We start from the raw sequence: 14,551 nt of genomic DNA on the forward strand, positions 1-14,551 counted from the left end.
CCTCTAGACTTAAGAGCCCCCTGGAGGCACCCCGAAATTCGTAGTGCACATGTAAGTGCACTTATGCCCTAGGGGCATATGAGCACTTCATGTCACATTAAAAAAAGCATTTTTAAATGCATTTTTTTTAATTTTGCACATGGTTACTATTGACTTTGAGCCTATGGTAATAGCATTCCCTAAATGCCCAGTTCGCATTTCGCTGAAAAGCAAGCACTCATTGGGAGGTGAGGTAAGCCTTGAGAATGGATCCCAAAAAGGGTTAAATTTGTAAGGGATGAAAATGGGACTGGGTGCGTTTATTGTAAATTCCACGTTTTGGAGCAAGAGTGCTTTAGACACTGCTGCTCTCCGCACTCTTGACCAGCCAATTACCCAAGTAAGGAAAGACATGTATGCCTTTTTTCCCAAGGTGTGCAAGAACGACTGCTAGGCACTCAGTAAACAATGTAGAGGCTGTAGCAACTTGAATTGGTAGTGTTGTCCACTTACCATGAAGCAAAGGTAGTGTCAATGATCTGGATGGACGGGTATGTGAAAATATGCCTCTTTCGCGTCTAGGTCAGTCATGCTGTCGCCTTGTTGTAGTAGAGTGACGAAGAGCAGCCTTACGGAAATATTCTGGGAGGATATATATCTGTTGAGGGGGCTCAGGTTGAGGGCTGGTTTGAGGGAGCCATCGTTTTTGGGGATTAGAAAACTGAGGGAGTGGACCCCTCTGTCCTCGTGTTGTGAAAGCATTGGCTCAATGGCCCCTTTGCGCAGTACCACGTGTACCTATCTTGGAGAAAGAGAAGGTGTACTGAACTTGAAGAGTTTGGATGGGTGGCATGTATGGAGGGGTTGACAGGAGCTCGTGACAATACCCATTTGGATGCTGACAGAACCCATCTGTGCAAGGTGATTTCTACCCAATGTGGAAGAAAGCCTTCTCTGTCTCGGTCTCTCTCTCTTACCCCCACCCCCTAGGCAGGCGACGTGTGAACGGGAGAGATACATCTTACTTCTTTGAGATCAGGCTCCATTGAAGGAAGTGCCTCTTCCTCTGCTCTTGGTGGTTATTATCCTGGTATGCACTTTGTGATTAGGCCCTACCTCTTTGCTGGTGGTATGCCAGCTTCAGTTGTTGATATGACAGATGCTGTTCATGGGTGGTGGTTGGCGTGGCACCCTTATAACGCTGCCCACAAACTGAGCCCCTTGTGAATGGAGTATGAAGAGCTCCCATACTTTTGACTATCTCTGTATCTTTTTTTATATTATCTGGCATTAGGTCTACATTATTTGGCATTGAGGAAGATTTTGCTTCCAATGTGATTTCTTCCATCCCTTACTAAATTGCTCTGGGAGGTGTTATAATAAAACCTCCATCTCCTCCCATTGGGCCATACTGTACCGTAAGAATATGCCACCAGGATTAGCAATCTGCCAATGTGTGGCAGCTCCCACCTCATCCGTTTTGCATAAAGCATCTATTATCTTGCTGTCTTTATCGGGTGGCAGCATTTCCTGTGGCTAGAGTAGCAGCCCGTTTACGGGCAGTGTGCACCACCAGCGAGTCTGGAAGGAACATGCCTCCCGATGAACGTAGAGTCTAAGGGAGAAGGTTTAAACTTTTTTGCTAACCTAGGAGTAGTCACACATGTCCTTACAGGCTCTCTGAAGTGGTCTATAGGGGACTTGAGCATCCTTTTCAGAATTGGGAGGAAATTCTTGAGGCATTCCAACTTTGATAGTATCTCAACCAAGAAGTTGTCTTCCTTCAGGGATGGAATCCATGTCTACTTTCAGGTACGATGATGCTCTTTATATCATATCATGGTATGTGTTTGTATCATCTGGGGGGAAGAGTGCGGAGAGATCCCAAGTGAGAGTAGCTATAGATTTGGATCCCCTAGAAGGTCCACATCATAATCCTCCCATAGGTCATCTGTGAAATGATGACAGAATACTGCCTCCTATTCTTCTGCTGGAAATAAGGACTGGGGCTACCTGTGTTCTAGAATGATTGTGGAGGCCCTGGTGGGGAATGTCCAGGGGGTGATGGTGAAGGGCACAGGCAGATCTAGTGGAGGAGGGGGAAATTATGTGAGGAGGCTAGTAGATACGTCCTTTTAACAGTTTGGATTTTGGTGCAGGCTCTGTTGACTGTCTGGTGGGAGCACCATCTCAAAATTCAACCTCCTTTGTCTGGTGGAGGCTCTGAAGCCTTTGGATCCTTGGGTGAAATGTTATCCATCCAGGGAAGAATCAAAATATGTCTGTCTCCCATCAATTTACTCCTGAAGTCTCTTCAGGATTGGTCTCAGAGTCATCAGAGACAGTGGTGGAGGGCGGTCTCAGCATCAATACTCTTTTCAGAAACAAAGATGGTTTCGGCACCGAAAGGTGTGCAGACTCAGATAGGTCGTTCGACTCCGACAGTTGCTTTGTCTTTTCGGTACTGGTGGGGCGATTGGAGTCAAAGCATTTAGTCAAGTCCTCTTTTGGTTCCGATGACTTATATTGGGCCGTGCCGAGCAAGAGGCAGCAAGGGTCCAGAAGGTGGCATTTGTTTGTGTCCTGGGCTGAATGCGCGACCCCCTGAGAGGCGGTGCTCCGCCCCTGTGTGTGGCTTGGTGGTGGTAAGAGTGGCAGGAACGTCCTCCTCTTGTTCTTCTGGCTTGAAGGAGCCTGAGTCGATTACCTCTGGGCTGAGCTGGACCTCAAGCAGGCCTTGGGATTCTGCGTCCTCTCCTTCCTCTTCTTTGGCGTAGAGCGGGCCTGCTTTACAAAGATATTGGGTGTGACGTCTCCTAACTGCCGATACCGACATGTGCCCAGCGTCTGTCTCTGTGCTACAGAAGAGTTCTCTTGCACTGAAATGCCAGGCCGAATGTGCACTCTGTATCTTAGGGGTCCGGAGTGTGGTAGAGTTCACAGACCCTGTGGAGGTCAGTCATGGGTATCTGGAGTGGCATTGAGAGCAGTTTTAAAATGGCGTCCATTACATCACCATCCATGACTCTTCATTCTCCTGAAAGGATGCCAGGAAAGGAAGCACAGCACTGGAGAGGTGTGGGTGCCAGAGAGTCTGGAACGTGTTCTTTTACAACAATCCCAGAGCACTTAGAAGGGTGGGAAACAATATATGGGAGCTAAAGAAGTCTTTCTTGATGATGGAAGGTGGAATTTTACAGCACTGGCACAAAGCAAGGCACGAGAGATAGTCAAGTTCGAGAGCCTCATCAGTATGTGCCTGAAACTGACGGCAGGTAAAACAATCCAACAATGGAGTCAGCGCTATGCACATTGGTAAGGGAGTAGTCACAGGGCACCTTGTGACTCAAAAAGACTTCTTTGAACAAAAACAACTTGCAACTTCCGAAATGGCAAGAATATGCAGAGCATGTGCATCTACAGCCACACATATCAAACCGGTATAAAGCAATGAAAATTAAAAGAAAAGCTGTTGCAAACTCTCTCTAAACAAATTTCCAATATCAGACATCTCACAATTGGTAAATGTTTTCAACGATTAACCTATTCTCTTATATTCACTCTTTTCACTTCCTTCGCTCTATATCAAAGTAGCTTATCTATACTGCATATTGAACCTGTTGCTAATTTTTCTTCATACTCTTGTGTTGCCATCCATCTCTTAATAGCCGCTTTGTTCAAATCTTTCGGCCTGATTACAAGTTTGGAGGTGTGGGAGCAGGAACGCTCTGCCGCCGCCCCACTCCCACACCGCCAAACCTGTGTGCGCTCCGCGAGCCAGCTTACAACTTTTACAGTCACTGGCAGGACGTTCTTTGGCGTTCCCACGGCGGTGCCCTTGAAATAGGCACTGCAATGGGAAAGGAATAGGCAGTAACTGCATGGCATAGACTAGTGCAGTCCATGCCGTGCAGGTACTGAGGTGCATGCACCCCATGGCCCTGAGGCAACAGTAGACGAAGTTGGTCCCCCATTGTTTCCTCTCTGCCACGGTTTTCATGGAGTAGGAACCGCCATGAAAACCGTGGCAGAGAGGAAATTCATAATATGCTTGACGGGACCACAACGGTCCTGCCAAACATATTGCGGCCTCAAGACCGGCAGGCCACCAACAGGGATCTCTGATCCCTGGTGGTTAAGGCAGTGCAAATGGAGGTCTGACCGCCTAGTTATAATAGGGCAGTAACTGTCTGCACCGCCACCATGGCAGTCAATAGGACCACTGTAGTTGTAATTGGGCCCTTAGTCATCTTGCTACCCAGCATATTAAATACATATTTTCCTTTTTTGTCCTTTTTAACAGAAAATGGATCCCACTTCAATCAGTTTTCTCCCTGTTTGTAATCCATTCCAATATGCTCTCCTTTCTCCAATCTCTTGGTTTGGCTTTTTACAGTCCAGTAAGTTAACTTTAACAGAAAAGTATGCTAATCCTTTATCTTCCAAATTCAATTGGTAAGATCATATTATCTAATTTTGATGTGTCTTGGTAACATGCCAAATACTTTATCTTCAATAGATCAGCACAAACTAGTCATTCGCCCTCTCGTTTAAAAAGAAAAAACGTATGCATACATTTAAAAGAAAGTTGTACGCTCTGACTTCAGAAGCCATGTGACTAACTAGAGTGAGATGGAGTTCACAAGGGAGATTGTTGTATTCAGTCTGTTGAATATATCTTGATGAATGTATGATTTCTCAAGACATTTTCATCAAATAACTAACTGATCGATTATGCTGTTATCATCATCATCATAGCAACCAATGGTTTCCTGCTTTTCCTCCCCACTAAGGGTCAATGGTATGGGCACAAGCAAAATCATCTAGGGTATACTAACCTGTCTTCAGTGCATGATGATTCCTCATAATCTCTCTTTTGGGTACATTGCAGCAAAGTCCTTGCCTTTCACATTTTCTCCTACTGTGGACAGATCTATTTCTAGCATTCACCCTTCCTGAAATGAACGTTTACTACGTTCTCACACAGTCAATACTAATGGGTACCATATGCAAGAGCATTTTCTGTTTATAATACGCTTCCTTCGGTCCAGAAGAGCCTCTCGATGGATTGCTAAGTGCCAAATTTGCAGTGTCCCAGTGGAAAACTGAAAATACATTGTTGTGCATATAGAATGATGTAAGAAAATAAGTTACTTGCCTGTAAACTGTGGTTCTCCGGTATTGGTATCTTTCATAGATTCACATGCTTGAATTATTCCCTGTCGTCAAAGTGGGAGTCCCACGGTACATAAAAAGCAGTAAGCAATTACTTTAACATTAAAGTTAATAGAGAAAAGGATTCACTTTAATATCTCATCCTAGTCATTAGGAATGGTCCAAACTCCAGACAATCAGGCAACTGCACCCTTTAGAATGCTCTCCACAGAGGCTCCAGGCTCTCAGATTTTCGAGCACAAGTGTAAATTAAACCTATTAAAATTAGTAAGGGGAGCCTCTATGGGGAGGAGGGTGGGTCACATGTAAATCTATGAAAGATACCAATACTGGAGAACCACAGTTTACAGGTAAGTAACTTATTTTCTTCTCCAGTATTGGGGTATCTTTCATAGATTCACATGCTTGAATCCGAATAGATAGCAGTTATATCATAGGTATGCATGCTGATAAAAAGGTATGCAGTATGAAATGTACGTAATACTGTACGTCACAAAATGTATCATGAATTCACATGCCCCTTTAATATACATAAATATATATATCAATATCTATACATTAATAGCTAGGAATGCATACACCAAATAAAGGTAATACAATCATCTAGCAATAATAAAGCTATCCAAACATATAGGAAGGTGGGAAGTATTGAGGCTCACCTTATTGAAAAAGATTACGTAGAACCGCTTGTCCTACAGCTGTATCAGCATCGCTTGTAGCTTTCAGACAGTAATGCTTAGTAAAAGTGTGCTTGTTAGACTAGGTTGCTGCTCTGCAAATCTGCTGAATAGGCACACCGGCAAAGAGAGTCGTCGAAGAAGAGACTGCTCTCGTAGAATGAGCTTTCACTGTTGAAGGTAGAGGTTTGCCTGCTTGCTGATGGCAAAACTGACCTGCTGAAGATATCCAACGTGCTATAGTCTGCTTAGTGACTGGATATCCCTTTCCGATATTACCATAAGCCACAAAAAGCTGATCAGTCTTATGGATGTTGGCTTTTTTCTGCAAGTAACATTTGTATACATCTCTTTAGATCCAGAGAATGTAAAGATCTTTCCGCTGGCGTTTGTGGATTTAGGAAAAAAGTCTAATATGACTGGTTTGTTTAAGTGAAAGTCTGACGGAACCTTAGAAGGTAGGATTTGTGTGAAGTATTACAGAGTCTTTAGTAAACTGAAGGAAAGGATGACTAGTAGTGAAAGCATGTATGCTGCTTACTCGTCTGGCTGATGTAAGAGCATGCAGAAGAGACGTTTTCCATGTAATGTATTTGAGGTCAGCCCTACCAATGGGCTCAAAAGGGCTCTCCATAGGTTGCGCTAATACAATGTTGAGATGCCAAGGTGGAGGTGGACGTCTAATTGGAGGGAACATTCTAAACAATCCTTTGAGAAATTGTTTTATAATTCTTGATGACCAAAGCAACTGTGACCCATTATGCTGCCGAAATCTGAAAACTGGGGCAAGAAAAACCTTAATGGAAGTATGAGAAAGACCAGATTTAGCCAGCTGCTAGAAAAAATGCAGTAATTGCTCTGGTGAAGACTGGATAGGGTGCACCTCTGAGCTTGCACACCAATGGCAGAAATCGCTTTCACTTGAGTTTGTAAGTCTTGATAGTAGACGGCGCTCTAGCATTAGCCAGGACTTCCCGACAGTCAGCAGGAGTTATTAGGTCAGCAAACTCATAGTGTTCAGGACCCAGGCTGATAATCGTAGAGATGTTGGGTCGGAATAGCAGACCTGGCCGTGATTCATTGTCAGCAAGTTCTGTATTGGGTGTAACATTCTGGGTTTGCACTTTAATAGGAGTTTAGGCTCTGTGAACCAGAACTGGTGAGGCCACCTGGGTGCTATGAGTAGTATTCTGTAAGGTTCCTTTCTTATCTTCCGAAGCACCCTTGGGATTAAAGGAATCAGAGGAAAAGCATAAGCATACATTTTTGACCAATTTATCGAAAACGCATTCCCGCACGATCCCGGTTGGGATAGCCAGCTGGCGAAGAATTGGCATTTACAGTTCAGACTGGTCGCAAATAGATCCAACTTTGGCCTGTCCCACAACAGAAAGATGCGATCCAGCGTTGTTTGTGGAGTTCCCATTTGTGGTTGGCTGTAATCGACGTGCTCAAGGTATCCACCAGGATGTTGGCCACTCCTGGAACATGTTCCGCTGATAACGTTATTTGGTGTTGAATTGCCCAATCCCATGTTTGCTGGGCCTGTAGGGACAGCATAGTTGATCTTGTCCCTCCTTGTTTGTTTAAATAGTGCATGTTTGTTGTGTTGTCTGTCTGAATTAATACTGATGCTCCTGAGATTTAAGAGAAAAGATTTCAGGGCCTGGAATATAGCTTTCAACTCCAATAGATTTATGTGTAAGGATCATTGTTGGCTGTCCCATTTTCCATTGACTGCCCGCCCTTCCAGATGTGTTCCCCACTCCTGCAGGGATGCATCAGCCGTGATTATGTACTTGGAGAATCTACTAGGAATGACAGGCCTGCGGCCAAGTTCGGGATGCGAGTCCACCATTGGAGCGCTTCTTTCATTTGAGGTGTTATCTTTATGATATCGAAGGACCCTGAGATTTGTAGCCACTGACTGTCCAGTTCCTCTTGCAAGGGCCTCATTTGCAAGCGGCAGTTGGGAATGAGGGGAATGCAGGAGGACAACATCCTCGGAAGCGATTTGTACTTGCGAACTGAAGTGGACTTTTTTTTCCTTTTTTTTTTTACAAGGAATAGAGTTGCCAGTTTGTGGATCTTTTTTTGCCCTTCCTGCAAGGCGAGTGAGTATCCAAGGTTGCTCCTTAAAAGGTTCTTACTTTTGAGGGAATTAACTGAGACTTTGGAAGACTGATGGAAAGACCTAAGGACTGGAAGAGAGAGAGACATTTCTGAGTATGACTGTTCGCCACTGCGAAGGATTTAGCCTTTATGAGGCAATCGTACAGATAAGGGAAGATTTGAATTCCTGCTGGTCGTAGGTGAGCCGCCACCAGGACTTTGGTGAACACTCTGGGTGCTGAATGAAGGCCAAATGATAGGACTCGGAACTGAAAGTCTATGCCAGCCACTCTGAATTGTAAGAATTTCCTGTGTCTGGGGAGAATGGGGATATGAAAATAGGCGTTCTGAAGGTCTAAGGTAGTCATGAAATCTTCCCGATTTACTAATTGAAGCACCTCCTGAAGTGATAACATCCGGAAGGATTACTTTTTCAGAAATGTGTTGAGGCAACGAAGGTCCAAGATGGGACGCCACTCCCCCGCCTTTTTTCTTAAGAGGAAAAACCTTGAATAGAATGCTGTTCATCGCTGTACACCTGGTACCACCTCGATCGCTCCCTTTTTCAACATTAACTTTATCAGAGACAAAAGTTCCTTTAGATGAGAAGGAGGGAGACCTCTGGGAGGGCAGTTCGGAGGAATCTTCTGAAATTCCGAAGTGTGACCATTAGAAACTATATCGAAAACCCATCTCTCAGGTTGTTATTGTAGACCATTCGGGGAGAAAAAAGGAAATTCTTCCACCAACCTTGGCAGGATTGGTGGGAACTGTGGCCTGCACTGGGCGTTTGTCACTGCTTCTTGGCGTTTTCCCCGCCTCTGAAAGCAGTCTTTTCTCTGTAATGCTTGTAGGAGGTGGCAGGAGGTTGTTTAAACGACTGCTGATGCTGTGATGAGGAATATCGTGATTGACCTTGATATGGCTGATACTGCTTGTACTGGCTGTAACCTCCCCGGAAAGGAGGACGAACCACGCCCTCTTGCTCCACGAAAAGGCTGCTTCCTGAACTGTAGAGTGCCAAGAGCCTTTGCAGTATCTGTGTCCTTCTTGATGGTTTGAAGGGTTTCATCATTGTGGTGACCAAATAGGGATTCTCCATCATAAGGCATGTCAATCACCTTCGTCTGAACGTCTTGCCTGAAAGAAGTAGCTTTAACCAGCCCTGATGTCTCAGGACCACTGCTTCAGCCAGTTGACAGAATCCTGTGGAGGAAACATCTACTGCACAATCAATGATCTCAGCTGCGATCCTTTCTTCTTCCAGCAGAATTTTCAACGCCTCAGCGTTCAATTCCTCAGACAACATTTCTATAAAGGGCGAAATGTCCGACCACATTTGGCAGTCATATCTGCCCAGAATGGCAAGAGAATTGGCCGCTCTAACAGTGGTTGCTGCCATGGTGGGAATCTTTTTACTGATAGTGATGAGACACCTTCCATCTCTATCCGGAGGGGCAGACAGTGGAGGAGCAGGATTTCTGGCACAACGTTGAGCTGCTTGTGAAATCACAGAATCCGGCTTAGGTTGTCCGATAAGGCAGGCAGGCAAATTATCAGGAGCCTTATACTTTTTCTCTAACTTAGGCAACACTGCTGGAATTGAGGCTGGTGTTTTTATGACTTTTATGCCTTCTTGCCATATGAAGTCTACTACGGGAATAGAGCGAACCTGTCTGTTTGTTCCTTGAAATCATACAGGAAACAATCAGCTTGTTTGGTTACCATGGGAAGCTGAAACCTCTTTGCCGCTCTCTCCATAAGGTTATGGAAATCTCCTATGTCTTCAGGTGGTGAGTCTATTGGAGGTGGAGCAGAAGGCGATCGTGTCTGAATGCAATAGTCATCCCATTCGTTGGGTAGGGATACCTCATCCAACTCTCCCTCCTCTCTTCGTCAGTGCTAAGAATGACCTGGTCCTGTTGTTGCGTTGCTACAGGTAATGGAGAAACAGGAGGGGGAGATCTAATTAGCAAGGAAGGCTGCACAATAGGAGACTGAGGAACTGAAGATGCCGGCTCTGAAGGAGGGAATCTGCGGCAGTAATCCTCTACCATATGTTGTAAGTTTGAAACTGGGGAAAAAGGCATTTGTATTATTTGTTCCCTTTGTCTATCTTGGTTGGGGTCCTGAGGATAGTACACATAATCCTCCTCCTCATCGTCCTGACACTTTATGAGAAGGTCAGACAGACTGCTAGCCACCCCAAACATACCATCGTCCTCTGATTCCTCTTCATCTGCTCCGTAATCAGAAATCTCCTCTGGAGGACAGGGGAAACCTTACTTGGAGAAGTGTGAATGGGAAATATGCAGAAGTCCTGTATTTTCTTTAGATGCTGTCAAATTCATCGACGGGACTAACATCGATGTCAAACCAACCACCGACGAGTATGTCGTTGATGGAGTTTGTCATTTCTTCCGTCGACGGTCTTGACATCGACGAGGGTCGACGACGAACATCTGCATCCAAAGTCTCCGGCTCTGTCGACGAGGCTACCGTCAACGAGGCTACCGTCGACAAGGCTACTGTCGACGTGGCTACAATCTACGAGGACAACGCCGACGAGAGAAACTTGTTCTTTAGAGCCACTGACAGCCGCAGCGGCGACAAAGTATCAGTCGACGATGGTCTTGAGAGAAGACCCTGATTTTTTGTAGACGAAGAAAACAAAGTTGTCGTCAATGAAGGTCTCACCCTCACAGAGACTATAGTCGATGGAGAAGATGCCGACCACATGATCAGCTTGAGCTGTGGCGAAGAGAAAGTCGTCGTCGTCTTAGTTGTGGTCACACAAGTTCTCATAGACAGAGCATCTTTTTAGTGGTAAAACTGTCTCTGGAAGAGACCTGAGTGTCTGCTTCATGTTTGAAGATTTAGAAGGCGTAGAGGGCACATATTGACCCTTAAGAGAAGGCTGGTTCCTTTTTAGAAGAAGAACGCTGATAGTCAGGTTTTGAGGTGTGGTGATGCTTTCTTAACACCTTAGCAGCCTTAGAAGACACCAGCTCTGCCTCACTTGCCCTCTTCTTAGAAGCTGTAGTTTTGAGTGAGGAATCACTCTCCTCATCAGATAGAGGATTGTCTTTAGTTTTGAGCTTCTGTAGCCTCAGAAGAAGACGTCCTTTTCTATCCCTCAAGGCCTTTTGAGAGAAAGTTCTGCAAATTTTACAGTCTCTCACCTGGTGATCAGGGTGAAGGCAGTAGATACACTTCTTGTGGGGATCATCTGAATGAAGTCTGAGTTTCCCACAAGAATCACAATGCCTGAAGAGAGATCTTTTAGAAGACATGTTGAACTGAAGATCTGAAGAAATTCAGAAGGCCAAGAGAAAGTACTGAGCAGAGCTCAAGGAGACACCCTTCACACAACATGCCGTAGAAAATCTGAGAGCCTGGAGCCTCTGTAGAGAGGGTTCTAGAGGGTACTGTCACCTGATTGGTTGGAGTTTGGACCATTCCTAATGACTAGAACAAGATATTAAAGTGAATGCTTTTCTTTATTAATGTTAAAGTCATTGCTTACTGCTTTTTAAGTACCGTGGGACTCCCACTTTGACGACGGGGAATGATTCAAGCATGTGAATCTATGAAAGATACCCCAGTATAAGAGAATGCACTGTTATAATCTCTCCTGATTTGAGCTTATGCACATTCAGGATATTCTATAAAAACTTGTAATGCAAGTGTGGTTATTCGCAATTCTTATAGATGTGTCCCATGAAGTATACCAGAATCGAATTCCATTTATACAGTATCTTCCTGCATGTGCACTTACCATCCTTCCAAAGAATTGTCTGGGGTAAGGGTTGCCTCGGGTTTGACCTTCCGTTTCGTTTATGTTTCTTTAGGTGACCTAGGTATCTAAATGGACGATCTACTTGTTACTGTGCCTAGCCGTCACTTGTTTGTATTCTGTCATTCCAGTGCTGTGGAAAGAATTGTGATAGCCCAGAGAATAATCATTCCCTTCAGAAATGAATCTTTGAAGTAACTGTTCTGTTGTGATGCTCTTGATCTCTTGGCCAACACTGTTTGATGTTCTACAAGCACATCTTTGGTAAAAGGTGAATGTGTACTCTCCAGAAATGGGTACCATACTAGTGAATAGACTCTGTTGTAGAAGCATGTCCTCTACAATGTTGTCACAAATAAGATTGATGTTACTTTGATTGTTTCAGCTTGTCAGCATCAAGGCACATAGCTGGTTGCAACCTGTAGGAAACTCATTAGATAATTATCTACGATTGAGACCCATGAATTGTTTTCATTGGGCAAAACAGACTACCTTCAATATCGGTGTCTATACTACAAAATGGCAGAATAATGTGTAAATAGTAATCTAAAAAATTCGCGCTGGAAAACTAAACTAGAATACAACGGTGAGACAATAGAATTTTGTAACTAAGCACAACCCGTTTCATTATAGTCTCAGAACAAAAGGAGATTGGATCCTTTAGACCCCCCTCCCCACCCCCACACACAAGTTTCCTTGAACTCCTCATATGGCTGTATCCCCCGTTCTTTATCCTTCGGCCCCACATGAGTTAGGCTCGTCTTAGTGACACTTCTATCAAAACACTCTAAGCTTTTGATACTATAATGTACCATCTCCTCTCAAATCACATTAGACTGCTATGCAGCACAAAACATAAGGTAAAACACCCAGCATCACATACAAAATATACGGACTAAACAAACATATCCAATGCCACGTACCAAGCACACTACACAATACAAACAACCAAAATGTGTTAAAAGCTTTTTGTCAGATTGTCAGATTTCAAGACCAAAAATGTATTGTTAACCAATTTCTGAATAATATTTATAAGGTCTTTACTGGGGGTTTGGAAAGCAAGCAATCGATATGTGGTTAATAATATAATTTGTCGTAGGAAAATAAAAGTAATAACATGGCAACCACCCAAGGCATTAAAATGTGGATGCACATCAAGTACCACGCATTAATTGAGAAGCCAATTCATAACATAAAATGAGGATGTCTGGAAAAATGTTTACAAGTCGACTATGGAGCAATAAATGTCTCACTTAGTTAATCCCATTTTCCACAAATGGGTTCTTCCTCATAGCATTTTTACAGTGGTTTCTCTTGCGCCCTTTAATCTCTCTAGTGTTTTCTTGCAGCATATAAAATAGAGCAGAGCTCAAGAAATCTAAATATCAAAAGGCATTTTTAGGATTGTTTATCGGACACATAAATGGCGCAATGTGTAGAAATATCAACATTTACATAATTCAAACACCAGATCCATAAAGATCCACAGGGATGCATGTACTTTTATATTTTAGGCACAACTCCTTTGTTGGTTTAGCCCTGAGCCTGATTGAGAAGCGAAAAACTGCTTCAATCGCTCCCTTTAACTGTTGTGATCTATATCGCCTCGTTACCTACTCTAACCAGGAACACACTCGGCAACTCTGGGCATTAAGCTTGCCTCATCTCTACAACGGCCCCCCACAGACGCCGGGGATGCCTGGTTTCACCTTGGAGATACTCAGAAAGGGACCATCTCACAGGGATAGCCAGGAAGGGTTCCCCAGTGGTCTATAGCGCCGGGACACTTCCGAGTAGCTGTGCGCTGAATAAATTAAAATAACATAACATAACATATTAGATAAGTGTGCCCAGTTTAGACCACTATCAAAGGGCATCCCCAGATAATCCAAAGAAGGAGCTCTGTCAATTTTAACCCCTCCAATCGCATGACTCCTGGATTTTTTATATATTTAAGTCCAATAACCATCGTAAATGATTTATAATTATTAGCAATTGGGTCTTTTTCAAACATAAATGAAGTAAAAGAAATCAGGAGCAGTTCTAGCCCATTAGCTGTTTTTCCAAGGAGTCTTAAAAGAGAAGGAGAGACATGGTACACTATTTTCACATACAAAGCAGCCGAATATATCTATTTTATATAGATTTCTGCACTGACAAAGTAAATATTAACCAAACATTTACCACAAAAATGTAAACTTACGCTTCCAGATATTTTGTCCAGCTCGCTCATGGCCTCATGTATAGCAGCTTCTAAATGGTTATTCAGCTTCCCACATCTAGGATGAACAATCATATTACAAATGAAATTTCACAGACCCACACATTTAATTAATTACAAACATTAATTTGCTTGCCAAATAAAAACTAAAAAAACTAATTTGCAAACACTTTTATCGAAATTAAACAATCTTTAATGTTCTAAAAAAAAAAAACTTCAATGTATTTTAGCATTTGAAAATGCACACTCCAAAAGAAACTATTTTACATTTTTAATCAAATTAGGAGGTTATTTGACCACTTTCCTGGACTTCGTGCATTGACTGAAAAGCTTCGCTAAAGATACCAACTCGTTTCATGTACAAGACCCACCTTTTGAATCAGTCACCTATGAGCTGGGACACCCTAGAAAAGAACCGTTAAAGGAAGCAGATCGCATAATCCTATTTCCACTGTTGCTGAAATTTAAAAAACCTTTGGACCACTGAAGTCCCATCCAAATACCATTCACACTCACCCGTCCAAGCTGATTTGACGTCCAAATTAATTGGTTGAAGGGTTCTCCACAGTCGTTAGTTCGTTCACTTTTGGT

General features: G+C 43.5%; 1 protein-coding gene across 3 annotated transcripts in view; it reads right to left on the reverse strand.

Annotated features, from left to right (window-relative positions):
* Positions 1–14,551, reverse strand: part of MBD5 (methyl-CpG binding domain protein 5) — a 375,507-nt gene that overhangs the window by 31,121 nt on the left and 329,835 nt on the right. For all 3 annotated transcript variants that reach the window (XM_085645611.1, XM_085645612.1, XM_085645613.1), the window contains one exon: positions 13,943–14,018. In XM_085645611.1, the coding sequence (XP_085501737.1) occupies positions 13,943–14,018 (76 nt within the window). The remainder of the gene's footprint in view (positions 1–13,942; positions 14,019–14,551) is intronic.

Source organism: Triturus cristatus, chromosome 3_1 (assembly GCF_964204655.1).
Source record: "Triturus cristatus chromosome 3_1, aTriCri1.1, whole genome shotgun sequence".
Lineage (NCBI taxonomy): Eukaryota > Metazoa > Chordata > Amphibia > Caudata > Salamandridae > Triturus > Triturus cristatus.